We start from the raw sequence: 18671 nt of genomic DNA, 5'->3' as shown, positions 1-18671 counted from the left end.
AACATTGAAGTCAAAGGTTTTTCTAACAATCAACGGGCAAGGAAGAAAATTTGCATTTTTTAAAAATAATTGTAATACATGAATAAAATGGACGTTGATTAAAAATATTATAGAAAAAATTACTAAAAAGCTAAATATCTAGCTAAATCCTGTAAGCATCTTTGGTTCCATTTGTGAGAAAGAGTCACAAAGTGACATTCACACACATGTAGGGTATACCTACCGTATATCTCCATAGTCCACCAATGTCATCACTCTTTTCAAAACACGTGGGATTTAAACCTTCATCTAAGCAGGATTTAATTGAAGCAAGACCACTGGCACCAGCTCCAATTATTGCTACTTTCATTATTGATGGTACTCTTTGTCAATCTCTCCAAACTAAGGTCTCGTATAACCTGTGAAAAGAATAGACTGTCTCAGCATTAAAACAAGTGATTAGTTTGTAGTTAATTTTTGTTTGTGGTTGTCATAATCTGATGGAAATTAAACTTTTCACAATATTTGAGGTGTGTGGGACTATTTGTTTAATTGAAGACTAGCATGACACAGGACCTGGACCTTCTACTGACATAGGATATAATACATTCCACTGACAATAATGTTTAAAAACAAAACAAAAGTAGGATAACAATGGGGAATTACGAAAAATTGTGTACAACATAAAGTATCATTAACCATCAGGTGACAGACTTGAGAGATATAAGTATTTAAAATACAATTCTATTTTTCAATACAAATTATTTATATAGAACCAACATATTCCACAGCACGGTACAATACGTAAACAAAACATACACAGAATTCTAACAAAACAAGTTTACTTAAATCAGCCCCAGATACATTGAAGGCATCCTGTATCACAGATACACAATGCATTCAATGTAACATTACAAACAATGCAATATGACTCACTAAGATCTCAATCCAGTGCTGTCATTTCCTTATCTTTGTGAGTGTTACTCCACCTGACTTCTTAACAGATGATACATTTTGACTTCATGCTGCAAGAAATCATTGCCTGCACTATTCTATACCAACTGTTTTTCTCTTGTACTGGCCCCTTCACTCCCAGACAGTGTTTAGTGATGTACCGAACTGTTCGCTGGCGAATAGTTCCTGGCAAACATAGCGTGTTCGCGTTCGCCACGGCTGGCGAACACATGTGCGGTTCGATCCGCCGCCTATTCGTCATCATTGACTAAACTTTTACCCTGTGCCTCACAGTCAGCAGACGCATTCCAGCCAATCAGCAGCAGACCCTCCCTTCCAGACCCTCCCACCTCCTGTACAGCATCCATTTTAGATTCCTTCTGAAGCTGCATTCTTAGATAGAGGAGGGAAAGTGTAGCTGCTGCTCATTTGATAGGGAAATGTATAGCTAGGCTAGTGTATTCAGTGTCCACTACAGTCCAGAAGGACTCATCTGATCTCTGCTGTAAGGACAGCACCCCAAAAAGCCCTTTTTAGGGCTAGAACATCAGACTGCTTTTTATTTTGTGTGTAATCTAATTGCAGTTGCCTGCCCGCCTGCCAGCTTATGTGTCAAGCTCACAGTGGATACTGTGCCCACTTGCCCAGTCATATCTGGTGTCACAATAGCTTGCATCTAAAAACAAAAACATGTTTTTCACTGTAATAGATTGAATAGCAGTTAGTTGTCTGCAAGCATCTGTGTGTCAGGCCTACAGCGTTCACTCTGCCAACCTCTGCCACTGCACATTGCCACTCATATCTGGTGTCACAATAGCGTGCATTTAAAACCCAAAAACTTTTTTCACTGTTATAAATTGAATAGCAGTTACTTGTCTTCAAGCGGGTGTGTCAGGCCTACAGCGTGTACTCTGCCAACCTCTGCCAGTGCACATTGCCACTCTTAACTGGTGTCGCAATAGATTGCACTTAAAAACCAAAAAACTTTTTTCACTGTTATAGATTGAATAGCAGTTACTTGTCTGCAAGCGGTTTTCAGGCCTACAGCATGTACTCTGCCAACCTCTGCAAGTGCACATTGCCACTCATATCTGGTGTCACAATAGCGTGCATTTAAAACCCAAAAAACTTTTTTCACTGTTATAGATTGAATAGCAGTTAGTTGTCTTCAAGCGGGTGTGTCAGGCCTACAGCGTGTACTCTGCCAACCTCTGCAAGTGCACATTGCCACTCATATCTGGAGCACTAGCGTGCATTTAAAACAAAAAAACTTTTTTCACTTTTATAGATTGAATAGCAGTTACTTGTCTTCAAGCGGGTGTGTCAGGCCTACAGCGTGTACTCTGCCAACCTCTGCCAGTGCACATTGCCACTCATATCTGGTGTCACAATAGGGTGCATTTAAAACCAAAAAACTTTTTTCACTGTTACAGATTGAATAGCAGTTACTTGTCTTGAAGCGGGTGTGTCAGGCCTACAGCGTGTACTCTGCCATCCTCTGCAAGTGCACATTGCCACTCATATCTGGTGTCACAATAGCATGCATTTAAAACCAAAAAACTTTTTTCACTGTTATAGATTGAATAGCAGTTAGCAGAGGCGGCTCTAGACTTTATGAGACCTTAGGCGAAATGGAAACATGAGGCCCCACTAACAAAAAAGTGTCACATATACACATTGATGCACTGTCTACCTGTGTATGTGCCTGAGAGTGTGTCTAACAGAGAGTATTCTTGTGTGTGTGAATGTATGTCTCTGTGAGCATGTTTGCGTTTTTGTCCCTATGTGTATGGGGTAGCTGCTTGAAGTGTGTTGTGTGTATAGGGGGGTGATGGTGAGAGGGAGAGACGGGTGATGGTGTGGGGGTGATGATGAGAGGGAGAGGGGGTGCGATGGTGAGAGGGAGAGGGGGTGCGATGGTGAGAGGGAAAGGGGGTGCGATGGTGAGAGGGAGAGGGTGCGCGATGGTGAGAGGGGGTGCGATGGTGAGAGGGGGTGCGATGGTGAGAGGGAGAGGGGGTGCTGGTAATGTGAGAGGGAGGGGGTGATGGTAATGTGAGAGGGAGGGGGTGATGGTAATGTGAGAGGGAGGGGGTGATGGTAATGTGAGAGGGAGGGGGGTTTATGTGAGAGGGGGTAATGTGAGAGTGAAAGGGGGTAATGTGAGAGTGAGAGGGGGTAATGTGAGAGTGAGAGGGGGTAATGTGAGAGTGAGAGGGGGTAATGTGAGAGTGGGGGGTTATGTGAGAGTGAGGGGGGTAATGTGAAAGTGAGGGGGGTAATGTGAGAGTGAGGGGGATAATGTGAGAGTGAGGGGGATAATGTGAGAGTGAGGGGGTAATGTGAGAGTGAGAGGGGGTTAATGTGAGAGTGAGGGTAATGTGAGAGTGAGGGTAATGTGAGAGTGAGGGTAATGTGAGAGTGAGAGTGAGAGTGAGTAATGTGAGAGTGAGAGTGAGTAATGTGAGAGTGAGAGGGAGTAATGTGAGAGTGAGAGGGGGTGATGTGAGAAGGAGGGGGTGATGGTGAGTGGGGTGAGGCTGAGGGTGGTGACGGAGGGTTATGCTGAGGGTGGTGAGGGGGTGGTGATGAGGGTGATGAGAAGGTGATGCTGAAGGTGGTGGGGAGGTGATGCTGAGGGTGGTGGGGGTGATGCTGAGGGTGGTGGGGGGTGAGGGTGAGGGTGAGGGTGGTGGGGGGTGAGGGTGGTAGGGGTGATGGTGAGGCTGAGGGTGGTGGGGGTGATGGTGAGGGTGGTGGGGGGGTGATGGTGATGGTGAGGGTGGTGGGCGGGTGATGGTGAGGGTGAGGGTGGTGGGGGGTGATGGTGAGGCTGAGGGTGGTGGGGGGTGATGGGGAGGGGTGAGGCTGAGGGGGTGGGGGGTGATGGTGAGGCTGAGGGCGGGGGGGTGATGGTGAGGCTGAGGGTGGGGGGGGTGATGGTGAGGGTGGGGGGTGAGGCTGAGGGTGGTGGGGGTGATGGTGAGGGTGGGGGTGAGGCTGAGGGTGGTGGGGGTGAGGGTGGTGGGGGTGAGGCTGAGGGTGGTGGGGGTGTGGCTGAGGGTGGTGGAGGGTGATGGTGAGGGTGGTGGGGGTGATGGTGAGGGTGGGGGGGTGAGGCTGAGGGTGGTGGGGGGTGAGGCTGAGGGTGGTGGAGGGTGATGGTGAGGGTGGTGGGGGGTGATGGTGATGCTGAGGGTGGTGGGGGTGATGGTGAGGGTGGTGATGTTGAGGCTGAGGGTGGTGGGGGTGAGGCTGAGGGGGGTGGGGGTGATGGTGAGGGTGGGGGGTGAGGGTGGTGGGGGGTGATGGTGAGGGTGGTGGGGGTGATGGTGAGGGTGGTGGGGGTGAGGGTGGTGGGGGTGATGGTGAGGCTGAGGGTGGTGGGGGTGATGGTGAGGGTGGTGATGTTGAGGCTGAGGGTGGTGGGGGGTGAGGCTGAGGGGGGTGGGGGGTGATGGTGAGGGGTGAGGGTGGTGGGGGGTGATGGTGAGGGTGGTGGGGGTGATGTGAGGCTGAGGGTGGTGGGGGTGATGGTGAGGCTGAGGGTGGTGGGGGTGATGGTGAGGGTGGGGGGTGATGGTGAGGGTGGGGGGGGTGGGGGGTGAGGCTGGGGTGGTGATGGTGGTAGGGGGTGAGGATGAGTGTGGTGGGGGGTGATGGGGAGGGAGAGCCTACCTTTCCCTGGTGGTCCAGTGGGTTTCCTGGTGGTCCGGTGGCCACTGCTCCCGGTCTGCAGCTGCGCAGAGCTGCAGACCGTGTAGTTTCGCGAGATTTCAGAGCGTTGCCGTGGTAACCCGCGGCAACGCTCTGATCGGCCAATTCTCGCGAGTCACATGGTCTGCAGCTCTGCTCACTGCGGAGCTGCAGACCAGTGTCTGCGATGGTGGCCGGGCAGCCAGGAGGGGCCTCACACCCGGCGGCATACCGGGCAAGCCGCCGGGCCCCCTCCTGACACACTCTGCCAACATGCGGTTTAGGCGGCCGCGAGGCCCCCGCCAGCGCGAGGCCTTAGGCGGCCGCCTAAACCGCCTAATTAGAGAGCCGCCTCTGGCAGTTAGTTGTCTTCAAGCGGGTGTGTCAGGCCTACAGCGTGTACTCTGCCAACCTCTGCAAGTGCACATTGCCACTAATATCTGGTGTCACAATGGCGTGCATTGAAAAAAAAAAAAATAATTTCACTGTTATAGATTGAATAGCAGTTACTTGTCTTGAAGCGGGTGTGTCAGGCCTACAGTGTGTACTCTGCCAACCTCTGCCACTGCACATTGCCACTCATATCTGGTGTCACAATAGCGTGCATTTAAAACCCAAAAACTTTTTTCACTGTTATAAATTGAATAGCAGTTACTTGTCTTCAAGCGGGTGTGTCAGGCCTACAGCGTGTACTCTGCCAACCTCTGCCAGTGCACATTGCCACTCTTAACTGGTGTCGCAATAGATTGCACTTAAAAACCAAAAAACTTTTTTCACTGTTATAGATTGAATAGCAGTTACTTGTCTGCAAGCGGTTTTCAGGCCTACAGCATGTACTCTGCCAACCTCTGCAAGTGCACATTGCCACTCATATCTGGTGTCACAATAGCGTGCATTTAAAACCCAAAAAACTTTTTTCACTGTTATAGATTGAATAGCAGTTAGTTGTCTTCAAGAGGGTGTGTCAGGCCTACAGCGTGTACTCTGCCAACCTCTGCAAGTGCACATTTCTACTCATATCTGGTGTCACAATAGTTTGCATTTAAAAACAAAAAACTTTCTTCACTGTTATAGATTGAATAGCAGTTAGTTGTCTTCAAGTGGGTGTGTCAGGCCCACAGCGTGTACTCTGCCAACCTCTGCAAGTGCACATTGCCACTCATATCTGGTGTCACAATAGCGTGCATTTAAAACCAAAAAACTTTTTCACTGTTATAGATTGAATAGCAGTTACTTGTCTGCAAGCGGGTGTCAGGCCTACGGCGTGTACTCTGCCAACCTCTGCAAGTGCACATTGCCACTCATATCTGGTGTTACTGATTTAGAATTATTAAAAATCTTTATTAAACCTGTATTGAATTATTGTACTAACTCCATTTTTTACTTCATATTATGACAAGATCCTACATTTTAGCTACATTACATGTCTGAATTTCCCAACAGCATTTAGTATAATGAATAGAGACTGTATTTTCAATAAAGACATGACTAACCCCGGAATTATTGAATCTCCTGTAACTTGCAACAAAGTTGAAAGCTGGCCTAATGAAATGTTCTATTCATAAAAAGAACTCTGAGCCTGATCACGAGTCTGACATCACTAGCTACCCAAAAACGGTGCCAAGTACTCAAAATGGCTAGCTGCCAGATTCCCCCTCCCATCGAGAAGAGCCTCGTGCTAAAGAGCAATGGCGACTGAATCCTGGTCAGAAATTACGACATCCCATGATGGGAGGATGCCCCACTAGTCACTCAAATCCCTAAAGCCAATTACTAATACAGATGGGAGGGCATTTAACTAACCACTTAACATTTAATCCAATTAATGATGTCTATTTGCTGTAATCTTGATATTCAATGATGATGTAATTTTGCTCTTATAAGGGCTTGCAAGCCTGTTTTTTACCAGATGCCATTAAATTTCCTCGAAGTTATTTTAACCTGAACTCCGTGTGTCAGTGTGAATTTACTTCTGCGTATACGCAATTTAATCATCTCAGATTTGGACAGGAACAGATAGACATTTAAACATATTTGTTTATTTCTAAATTAATCTACATCAATTTGGCGCATCCAACGTGGGGCTTGGGTTATGACCTATCTGGCAGCCGTCCAAGAAGACCTGGGTAGGTGAATCCCAGGAGAAAGATGGAGATTGATCACCTCTAAATACACGGTGGAGACTGACTGCAGCAGCCCGGTATGTTTCTTTCCCCTTTGATTTATCTATTCAAGTGTCTGTGGCTGCTGCCAAGAGGACATCAAAGACAGGTAATATCTTGCCCAGATAGCCTATACCTTATTTGTTAATACTTGTTTACCTGCATTTAGTCTATCTGTTGCCTGGGTGTGTTTGTACTGGCTTGTTTAGCTTAAGTGCCCGGGTGGAGTGTTTGTCTGTGTGCCCCTTTTGGGATAAAGGGGGGTGGACCTGTGGTGTTTGCCTGGGGGTCCTCTGTTGCCTGTTTACCCCTTTTAGGAGCCACGTGGCTGTGGCTGTAGGGAAAAAGGGGGGTGGACCTGTGGAAGTTTTCCTGGGGGTCTTCTTTGCCTGTTTACCTCTTTTAGGTTCTGGGTAGCTGCAGCAGTAAGGAAAAAGAGGAGGGGGGAATCTGTGGAGGGGGTGTAGACTCATTGCTTCCTGGGGATTCCCCATGGTGTCACTTTGATAGCCTAGCTAGCCTCATTGTGCACATAACTCTGCTTGCAGAGAGGTGGTACCCTCCAGCTTCGAGCGCTGAGGCTGGTGGAATTCCAATTTTATTTGTGGCGGGTGGATTCAAGCAGGCATTGCTGTCTCCAGCACCACGTGGTAGTGAGACTTACGGGTGGGTCCATAGGGGCACTACGGGGGTGAGGATAGTGGTGGCCACACTAAGTGGACTGCTGTAACAAGGGAGGCTATACAGGTTTCGGGTCGGAGATGGTTGCTGTTTCCTGTGGCCGCTGGTAGTGAGACTTGAGGAAGTTGTTCTCCGAGCGGGGACACTACGAGGTTGAGGGAGGTGGCTTTGGCCACATGAGTAAAGGAAAGGGATTCCTGCTGAATTTATTTGAACTGTGATGCATGCACTGTATTTCAATTGAATTGTTGTTTTTCTTTGTTTAACTGGGAGTCATTCAAACTCCTGTGTCTGTCTCTAAATTTCACTTCACTTTTACTCTACTTCCTGTGTTATTTACACTATCCACACCTATTTCTCTTGTGAGAGAAGTGATTGGTCACACACTTCTCACCTCGCTCCAATTAGTGACTAGTCTACGTTTTGGGAAGACGCACTTGGGGGGACCCACCCCTCTCGAGTGGCAGTCCACCATTGTAGACACTCTGTTTAAAACCTTTTTTCCTCTATATCTGGGACGCCTTTTATAGGGGGAATGGGACAGGGATTATAAAGCCCGGTAAGGGCTGGCTAGCGTGTGATCTAGTGAAAGATAGAGAGGGTGAAGAGATGGTTAAGGGAGTTGAGAAGATTGCTAAAGTGTGTAAAATTGCTGTGCCTTCATGTGGTAGATTGCAGCCAGAAAGCTGGCGTAGATTACTGACAGAGAAGAAAGCAAGCTTACAGATAATGCTTTACTGGTACAGAGTAGCAAGAGCTATTCAGCAGGAAGGTTGGGTTGAGGAAGAACTAGATCACAAAGGGTTAAGAATGTATGTATATCATAATAATTGTGTTATTGGAAGGCTCTCCCAGCCAGAGCTCTGTCATGGCGTCCAGGAGGTGACCACTCCCATCATCCCGTCAGTAATGACCGAAATGTAGCTGACCACGGTAACCATCCCCATCCAATCTTAAATGCTGTGGGGTTTTTGTGTTTTTGTGTCAGCCATTAGATGGTAAAAGCCCAGTTTCACTGAGAGTATTACTAAATGTTGTGTTTTTGTGTCTCTTTGCTTTTGCAATAATTGTGATGTATCTATCCTTCTGTTTTGTTACTGTCCTTCCAGCATTGACATGGTTAAAGAGATTCATGCTTAGTTCCTCTCTGCCACTTCCCCCGCCTCTCCCTCCTTGCCTTCTGTGAGACGCGAAGGGGGGGGAGTGAGGGGGGGGGGGGGTGGCTTCAGTTTCTGTCTCATCGGTGTTAGCAATGGAATTTTTGCTAGAAAATATTCTAATTGTGTATTTTGCTATTTACATAGGAGTGATGTGTCGTATGAGAGGTTTCTAGGGTTTGAATATTGTTATTGTTGTTGCCATTTATATGACGCCAACAGATTCCGTAGCGTTATATATATTTATTGTGTTTCGTGATAATGGCTGGTGAATGATGGGGGAGGTTAGTTGCATTCCGTGAAGTTATTTTGCATCGTGTTGTTTCAAAGTATAGAGACAGCTTCACGGGCTGTTAAATGTATAATGTTTTCATTTGTATTATTTAATCCGTCAAGTCTGTCCATAGTTTAGTATTTCATTTTGCCGAACAGAATGTTGCTTCTCTGATTTATTTTTATTAGGCTATAACTTAGTGTAAAGCTGAAACGCCCTAAAAGAAAATGGCCCCTAGAACAAAAGAAGGCTGTCCTTAAGTGACACAGCTCCTGCCCTCACTCTGCCCTTACCATATCAGTGAGGTCATATCCGCCCATATATCGTGTCATGCTCATCCTATCTTAAGACATGCTGTCTTCCTTAAATCCCACATATTATGAACAAGAAAGTTGCAATTACTAAAATAATCCTGCTATTAGTTTCCCTATATCAGGAAAGTGTCTGTGACAAGTGATGGTTAATATGTAGATAGAATATATATATATGTATCGATTCACGTGTAAGTAACAAATGTGTTTTAACTTTGTGTACAAAAAAAAATTGATAACATGCTGGAAGAAGGGTTATCTTAAAGAATATTTACTAAAAGAAATTTCTAATAAACAAAGATTTCTTGAACAAATGGTAATACGGAGAAAGTGTAGACTTCAGACAAAATGTCTCAGAGAACACTTGTGAGATATAGAACTGAATTGTCTGCCACTGAAGTATTGAAAATAAAAAATATATTTAATCGGTATACGGAACCATGAACAATATAAAACGAACAAACAAAAAAAAGGTGAGTGAAAAATATAAATAAACCCACTCAAAAAACAGGGGGGAGGATAGATAAATAGCTCAGGGTGTACTGACTAAGGAAGAACATATGAGTATTTTTGTTCAAAATCCTGTTATATCAACCTTCTATTGCCTTCCAAAAGTACACAAGGGTTATGAACCGTTGACAGCAAGACCAATTGTGTCAGGCACAAATAATTTAACATGTAGAGGTAGCGTCTACGTGGACAAAATTCTGCGCCCATATGTTGAGAAATTGCCGTCCTACCTTAGGGACACCAAAGACACTCTAAGTTGCATCACGGCAATCAGAGTACCAGAGGGGGCCATCCTGTGTAGCCTCGATGTGGAGGCACTATACTCCTCGATACCTCATACGGGGGGTATACAACACATAGGATCGTTCCTCGAAACAAGAGGCTCTAGTCATTCATGTCACACAACCTTCGTCCTTGACCTTCTCAAGTTCATTTTGACCCATAACTTTTTCCTGTTCAACAACAAATTCTACCACCAGGTGCAGGGGACTGCGATGGGGACGTCTTGTGCGCCCTCTTATGCGAACCTGCACCTGGGTTGGTGGGAACAACACGTCGTCTATTCGGAACGTTTAAAGCATTACATGGCTTTTGTCCATCTTTGGAAACGCTATATAGACGATATCCTGGTGATATGGACAGGTACCAAACAACTATTCATTGAATTTGTGGGGATTTTGAATCAAAATGACCTGAATCTACGTTTAACGATGGAAATTGGTACCTCCTCTTTGAACTTTTTAGACTGCACTTTCACCATCACGGACCAACTCGAGATTAAGACCTCCCTATATCGGAAACCCACGTCAACTAACAACATGCTTAATTGGCGGAGTTACCACCCCAATCCCCTTAAGAGGGGTATTCCAGTGGGACAGTACTTGCGATTGAAAAGGAATTGCTCCTCTATGGATGATTTTATAGAGAAGGCAGCCTTATTAAGAGCAAGATTTAAAGCTAAGGGCTACCCGAACAGATGTCTGAAACAGGCATACCAAAGGGCACTCTTAAGCGAACGTGAGGTCCTCCTTGATAATAGTCCTAAACCATGCACCCCTAAAACCATTAGGTGTGTGGCAAATTTTGATGCAGGGTGGGACACAGCTAAAAAGATCCTGGCTAGGTTCTGGCCATTACTTACCCAAGATAAGCATTTGAAAGATGTGATCCCCCCACGTGTCTCATTAACAGCTAAAAGAGGTAAAAATATAAAGGACATGTTGGTACCAAGTCATCTTTCAAAAAGAAATGCAAACAAACAATGCTGGCTTAATGTATACGGTACCTATCAGTGTGGACGCTGCGTAGCCTGTCGCTACATAGATAGAGACTCCAAGTCCATAACCGACTCCTCTGGAACAGTTAGAATTCCAATAAAACAATTTTTCAATTGTAATTCAATGGGTGTAGTTTATCTCCTAACCTGTAAATGCGGTAAAAAATATGTGGGGAAAACAATACGCCCCCTAAAAAGACGAATGATGGAACATATTCATTCTGTTTCATCTGACAGGGACACCCCTGTGGCTAGACATGCCAGAACACACCATGACGACACATCTAGATGCTTTAAATTTGCAGGGGTTGAAAAGGTCAATGTGGGGAAAAGAGGAGGTGATCTGGACCTGATCCTAAAAAAGCGTGAATGCTATTGGATTCAGACGTTAGACACCCTATCCCCCAATGGCCTTAACGAAGGATTCACATTCACCCCCTTTATTGCATCATGATAATTCTTCCTATGGTTATATATATTTTTGTTTGTCACCTTATAATTTATACAATTATCAACACCATTATTTGATCACTATTTAATTCTGAATTACCTTAGGAACCTATAGACAGCCATTGTAGCGTTTATCCTTGTTTAGGTTGTAGCATCACTGCACTGTCCAAATCCTACCCTCAGGTCCTAAATACTTATAGGGGACAATCAGGTCACATTTGAAAGAATTTGACAATATTTCTTTAAGTAATAAGCATACAGTATTATTGCACTACCCCCCTAATCATCTGGGAACCATGGGGAGCATGAGGGCATTACATCTAAGATTGATCCTACGGAGGATCATCTTTTGGGCATTTACGAACAATTGGTTATCGGGTTTAACATTGTAGCCAGTGTCCTTGGCAACGCAATACACTTGCGGTCCTGATCGGCACTTGGCTCCGCCTCTGTACCCTCCCCCCCCTTTTGTCAGTGGTGCACTCATACAAGATTGACGGATCATTCACCAATCAGAAACGATCACGTCATTTAGATAAACGCCGCCTCTACTCACCGTTCATTGGCTAATACTCGGCTGCAGAACATATTTAACACTAGTCCGTGGACAGTTCCACGTTGATAGCCTTTGAGAAAGGCGCTCTTTATAGCGCCGAAACGCGTTAGGCAGACTATGACTTTTTAATTCCACAGCACTGTATTCACTTCACATGGTTTGGGGTGTGCTATTGAGGGGGGAAGATTGTTAGCCTGATTGGAGCGTTATGTAGGGAATTGAGAGCTTTTACTAATTTAATCGACTATCCTTACTGAGGATGCACCTCATTACTAGTAGATTACATTTAGCTACTGTGTTATACTGAGTAAACTTTATCCTCTAGTGTAGCCGTTTGAATTGGGATGCCTCTCCACCTGTAGTTTACATCTCCCCAAAGAGGTTTGATTCGATCTCAGCATACGGTGGGGGTTTCCTGTGCTACATGGGGTTGAAGAGGGACCCTCTATAGAGCCACCGTTTGTGTGCATCTATTTAGGCATTTTAAGAGCTTTTGCTCTGCTCATAACGACTATCACTACTATGGATGTACCTCATTATTAACAGACAGTATTTAGCTACTTTGTAATCTTTAAGTCACTGTATCCTCTAGTATAGCCGTTTCAACTGTGACGAGTATGTCTCCTTACCTTTAGCATATACCTCCCTACTGAGTATTCATTTGGTCTCAGTATTTTTTGGCGGGGTCCCCTATGCTATATGGGTTTTAGGAGCTAGCTTCTAGATAGCCACTGTTTGTGTGCACCTATTTAAGCACTATACATACCGTCCATTTAAGCCTCTCCCTTGCTCCCTGAGCTATTTATCTATCCTCCCCCCTGTTTTTTGAGTGGGTTTATTTATATTTTTCACTCACCTTTTTTTTGTTTGTTCGTTTTATATTGTTCATGGTTCCGTATACCGATTAAATATATTTTTTATTTTCAATACTTCAGTGGCAGACAATTCAGTTCTATATCTCACAAGTGTTCTCTGAGACATTTTGTCTGAAGTCTACACTTTCTCCTTTTTTCGTTAAACATTATAAGGGTTATCCCCTTTCGAGATATAAACTGGACACACTGAATCTATCCCTGTTCTAGGGATTTTTTCTTCCTTTTTCTTAGTACAAATGGTAATACAATTAAGGATTGGTTTCAAAATGTTTTGATCTAATTGAAAAGGAACCAGTTAACATTATAAGCATAACTATTAACAAATGGGTAAGGTGGGAGTGTGTTCCAATCTGTCTTTATTGGATAGTGTTTGCCTCCAAGATTAAAAGACTGACTAACATAATTTTTGTTGTAAGCCCAGATATTTTATTATTGCATATGCATAGGAATTGAGACTTTGGGCATTATAGTGTATTGATTCTAGATCTGTTACTAGCAGCAAGTGCTTAGCCTTATGCCTATCCCACGCATGCTTAAACACTTTTACTGAGTTAACCTCTACCACTCCAGTTGGAAGGCTATTCCATGCATCCACTACCCTCTCAGTAAAGTAATACTTCCTGATATTATTTTTTTTAAACCTTTGTTCCTCTATTTTAAGACTATATCCTCTTGTTGTGGTAGTTTTCCTTCTTTTAAATATAATCTCCTCTTTTACTGTGTTGTTTCCCTTTATGTATTTAAAATGCTTTTATCATATTTCCCCTGTCTCGTCTTTCCACCTAGCTATACCTGTTAAGATCCTTTAACCTTTCCTGGTAAATTTTATCCTACAATCCATGAACCAGTTTAGTAGCCCTTCTTTGATCTCTCTCTAAGGTATCCATATCCTTCTGAAGATATGGTCTCCAGTACTGTATACAGTATTCTAAGTGAGGTCTCACCAGTGTTCTGTACAATGGCATGAGCATTTCCCTCTCTCTACTGCTAATACCTCTCCCTATGCAACCAAGCACTCTGCTAGCATTTCCTGCTGCTCTATTACATTGTACAGTGTCATTAACAGCCAGAAACTGGAAAACAAGAAATGTGAATTAATGTATAGCTATTTATAAGCCTAACAAAATCTCCATTATCTTTTTCATTTATTTCACAGAAGACAATGTTATTTGTCTATTTTGTATGTTTTAAAAATACATTATCAGTGAAGAGTAGAATAAACTGTATCCCATTGGCAAGACATAAAATTGTGATAATGTATATTTGTGATATAGGTAAGAATTACATTTTGAGAAGTTAGATATAAATAAAATAAAGAACGAGAGTCAGGGATAGCGTCTGTCTCCACGGGCACAAGTCTGGTGTGGGAGAAGTAGTGGGCTAGCCACTGCGGGGCACCCACGGAGTGAAACATTCGAGGCCTGTGCAGACAAGATGAGCATGTTAGCCTTTTATTATTTTTCTCTATGGAAAGCATAGGGCCAGTTAATAGTTGTTGTACATGGGCTATTTGCAGCCTCCATTGCATTTCTACCTAGTCTTGATTTCTGATGTATCCTCCATTGCTACATCACCTGTCTGCTCCCTTACCTGCCCACCCCCGCTTACTCCTTCCACCGATCCCTCCCCTTCATCTACAGTCCCCCACTTTCTCCTCTTACTCCTCCCTCTACTCCACCTTCTCCTCTCTCCTCCTACTTCTCCTCTACTCCTCCTCCTACTCCTCCCTCTACTCCACCTTTTCCTCCTACTCCTCCCTCTACTTCACCTTCTCCTCCCTCTACTCCACCTTCTCCTCCTCCTACTCCACCTTCTCCTCCTCCTACTCCTCCCTCTACTTCACCTTCTACTCCTCCTACTCCTCCCTCCTACTCCACCTTCTCCTCCTCCTTCTCCTTCTCCTCCTCCTACTCCTCTCTCTACTCCACCTTCTCCTCCTCCTACTCCTCCCTCCTCCTCTTACTCAATCCTACTCCTCCTACTCCTCCCTCCACTCCACCTTCTCCTCCTCTTACTCCTCCCTCCTACTCCACCTTCTCCTCCTCCTACTCCTCCCTCCTCCTCTTACTCATTCCTACTCCTCCTACTCCTCCCTCTACTCTACCTTCTCCTCCTCTTACTCCTCTCCTCTACTCCTCCCTCTACTTCACCTTCTCCTCCTCCTACTCCACGTTCTCCTCCTTCTACTTCTCTCTCCTCCTCCTTCTCCTTCTCCTCCTCCTCCTCCTCTCTCTACTCCACCTTCTCCTCCTCTTACTCCTCCCTCCTACTCCACCTTCTCCTCCTCCTACTTCTCCCTCTACTCCACCTTCTCCTCCCTCTACTCCACCTTCTCCTCCTCCTACTCCTCTCTCTACTCCACCTTGTCCTCTACCTGACAACATTATATTTTGAAGAAAAAGTTGCTCTGGCCACTCTTCCGCCACTTCCCAGGGGGGAATACCACACTAATGAAAAATTATTCAGACTGGTGGAGGTGCACTTCATCATGAAAGACCTGTTTTGGGCACTCTCAAGGAAATAGTGCGGCCCTGACCCAGATTCCCATGGAAGTAAGACACCTGTATCATCACTGGGAGGTGGCTGTCCCTCATGTTTTCTTCACTAAGTCCCCAGAAATCTCATGAAAGGAACCTGACTCATTAGAACAAAAACATGAAACACTAACAATCGATATCAACTCTCTACAGAGGGGGGTCAGCAAGATAACTGTAAATAGAAAGACAAATACCCCCAACCTCACACAGAAATAGGTGAGGAAACCTCTTCTACTGCTCCTCATGGTTGCTTTGAACAGATGAAAGAAGAAACAAGACACCTCTCAACAGGGCATGCAGTAGCTTTACCAGATCCTGACTCCACTCTGTTTGCGGATAAAGAGGAAAGGTACCATACTGGATTTGCTGTTGTAACAGAAGATCAGGTATGTCAAGCATCTTCACTTTCCTCACCCACATCTGCTCAAGACGCTGAATTGATAGCCTTCTCAGTGGCATACAAAATGCCTGAAGGAAGACATGCCAATACCTACACTGACTCAAGATATGCCCTGGGTGCGGCACATGATTTTGGATCAATCTGGAAGATAAGAAGCACCACTCAGCTGACTAAGCTGCCAACCAAGCCACAAGTGCACCAAGGGAAGTGGACAGAAGGGTGTCCGCTGAAGAAACTTCTATACTCACCATGTAGATCCTATCCACAGATCTCAAGCTTCTGAAAGAATGACAAGCAGCTGCTGACCCTGAAGAAATACAAAACTGGAAAAACAGAAAGGGACAACCCTTGAAGACGGGCTGTACTCCAACACTCTCAAGTTCTGTTTACCCAAAAACATGTACTGGGCAGTGGGCCCATGGAACTTTATACCTATCCAAGACCCTCATGAACTCTTTGATCTCTAAATACTCTAAAGCACCTAGAATTACTCCTCTAATCATCAGTTACTGCCGATCCTGTGTTATTTGTGCCAAGGACAGCTCAGGCAGAAGAGGAGGAGAATCCTAAGCACCTAGCTAACTCTCACTATCCCTTTCAAGAATCCAGGTGACAAAGAGCTGCTGGGTCAAATATGCACTAGTTATAATAGACATTTTGTCAGGATGGCCAGAAGCCTAGCCGGTCATCAATGTGACAACCAAGACCATATACCCAATAGTGCATTGTGAAAGTTGCAGAGATCACTCAGTGGATTCATTGTTCCAGATTCAAGACTCTCTCTCTGCAACATGGGAAGTAACATTTGTTGATTTTGACAAACCTTTGACTCTAAAGGAAAAATGACTTGTTAGAAAACAAAAAGATATCAACAAGTAGGTGGTTGATGGCCATAATAATGCCTGACCACCTGCCATCGATGGAAAGCCGAGGACCCCAAAAGGAGACCTCGTGAAGCTAAAGAGATCCAAACGCCAAGCTTCCTCAGGATTATTTGCCCATCCTGAGTTTGTGGTGATATTAATATTGACTAAATGATCCAAGTCCACCTACACTGATGTAGCGTGGGACAGGTTTAATACTATGATGAATAAGCAAATGTGCCCTAGCCAAGGTTATTATGTCCATACACATAAAACATGACAAGGTACTCTTGACACACCACATTCATGCTTCAGAACACAAAGAGGAGCACCCCTCTAAAGGGAAGTTTGACATATATATATATATATATATATATATATATATATATATATATTGATGCCATAGGTGTGCCAAGGGGGGTACCAGATGATTTTGCAGTTAAAGAAAAGTTTGAGTCCATTTTCCAAACCGTCACTGCTAATAATAATATTTTGATTTGCATTTATTATATCTATTGCAACCAACAACGTTTACCTGTCACCATGACTTGTTGTGCATATACTCCAGATAACACAGGTCCATATGGTAATGTAAGCTTGTCTATTTTATGATGTCCCTCTGAAGAACTAAGAAGACTTTAAGAACCGTTACTTCATAGGGTTTTGTGCCTTTGGGCTAACATGCCTTCTGGAACTAACCAATAAAGTTTATCTTTTTAGAATCTAACATTTCATAGGGGGACTGATGTAGAATTATTAAAAATCTTTATTAAACCTGTATTGAATTATTGTACTAACTCCATTTTTTACTTCATATTATGACAAGATCCTCCATTTTAGCTACATTACATGACAGAATTTCCCAACAGCATTTAGTATAATGAATAGAGACTGTATTTTCAATAAAGACATGACTAACCCCGGAATTATTGAATCTCCTGTAACTTGCAACAAAGTATAAGCCAAGGCCATGTGAAAGCTGGCCTAATGAAATGTTCTATTCATAAAAAGAACCCTGAGCCTGATCACGAGTCTGACATCACTAGCTACCCAAAAACGGTGCCAAGTACTCAAAATGGCTAGCTGCCAGATTCCCCCTCCCATCGAGAAGAGCCTCGTGCTGAAGAGCAATGGCGACTGAATCCTGGTCAGAAATTACGACATCCGATGATGGGAGGATGCCCCACTAGTCACTCAAATCCCTAAAGCCAATTACTAATACAGATGGGAGGGCATTTAACTAACCACTTAACATTTAATCTAATTAATGATGTCTATTTGCTGTAATCTTGATATTCAATGATGATGTAATTTTGCTCTTATAAGGGCTTGCAAGCCTGTTTTTTACCAGATGCCATTAAATTTCCTCGAAGTTATTTTAACCTGAACTCCGTGTGTCAGTGTGAATTTACTTCTGCGTATACGCAATTTAATCATCTCAGATTTGGACAGGAACAGATAGACATTTAAACATATTTGTTTATTTCTAAATTAATCTACATCATTACAATAGCATGCATTTAAAACCCAAAAACTTTTTTCACTGTTATAGATTGAATAGCAGTTACTTGTCTGCAAGCGGGTGTCAGGCCTACAGCGTGTACTCTGCCAACCTCTGCAAGTGCACTTTGCCACTCATATCTGATGTCAAAATAGCGTGCATTTAAAACCAAAAAACTTTTTTCACTGTTATAGATTGAATAGCAGTTAGTTGTCTTCAAGCGGGTGTGTCAGGCCTACAGCGTGTACTCTGCCAACCTCTGCCAGTGCACATTGCCACTCATATCTGGTGTCACAATAGTGTGCATTTAAAACCAAAACACATTTTTTACTGTTATAGATTGAATAGCAGTTAGTTGTCTTCAAGCGGGTGTCAGGCCTACAGCGTATACTCTGCCAACCTCTGCCAGTGCACATTGCCACTCATATCTGATCTCACAGTAGCTTGCACGCATAGTACCACTAATCCCCCAAAAAATGACAGGCAGAG

At 44.2% G+C, this 18671-nt stretch overlaps 1 protein-coding gene across 1 annotated transcript in view; it reads right to left on the bottom strand.

Annotated features, from left to right (window-relative positions):
• The window catches only part of LOC134567971 (dimethylaniline monooxygenase [N-oxide-forming] 2-like), a 69583-nt gene that overhangs the window by 30197 nt on the left and 20715 nt on the right, over positions 1-18671 (bottom strand). Inside the window, exon 2 of the mRNA XM_063426159.1 lies at positions 224-398. Within this exon, the coding sequence (XP_063282229.1) occupies positions 224-349 (126 nt within the window). The 5' untranslated portion in view covers positions 350-398. The remainder of the gene's footprint in view (positions 1-223; positions 399-18671) is intronic.

This window comes from Pelobates fuscus, chromosome 7 (assembly GCF_036172605.1).
Source record: "Pelobates fuscus isolate aPelFus1 chromosome 7, aPelFus1.pri, whole genome shotgun sequence".
In the NCBI taxonomy this organism is placed as follows: Eukaryota; Metazoa; Chordata; class Amphibia; order Anura; family Pelobatidae; genus Pelobates; species Pelobates fuscus.
This window is presented reverse-complemented; position numbering and strand designations above follow the sequence as displayed.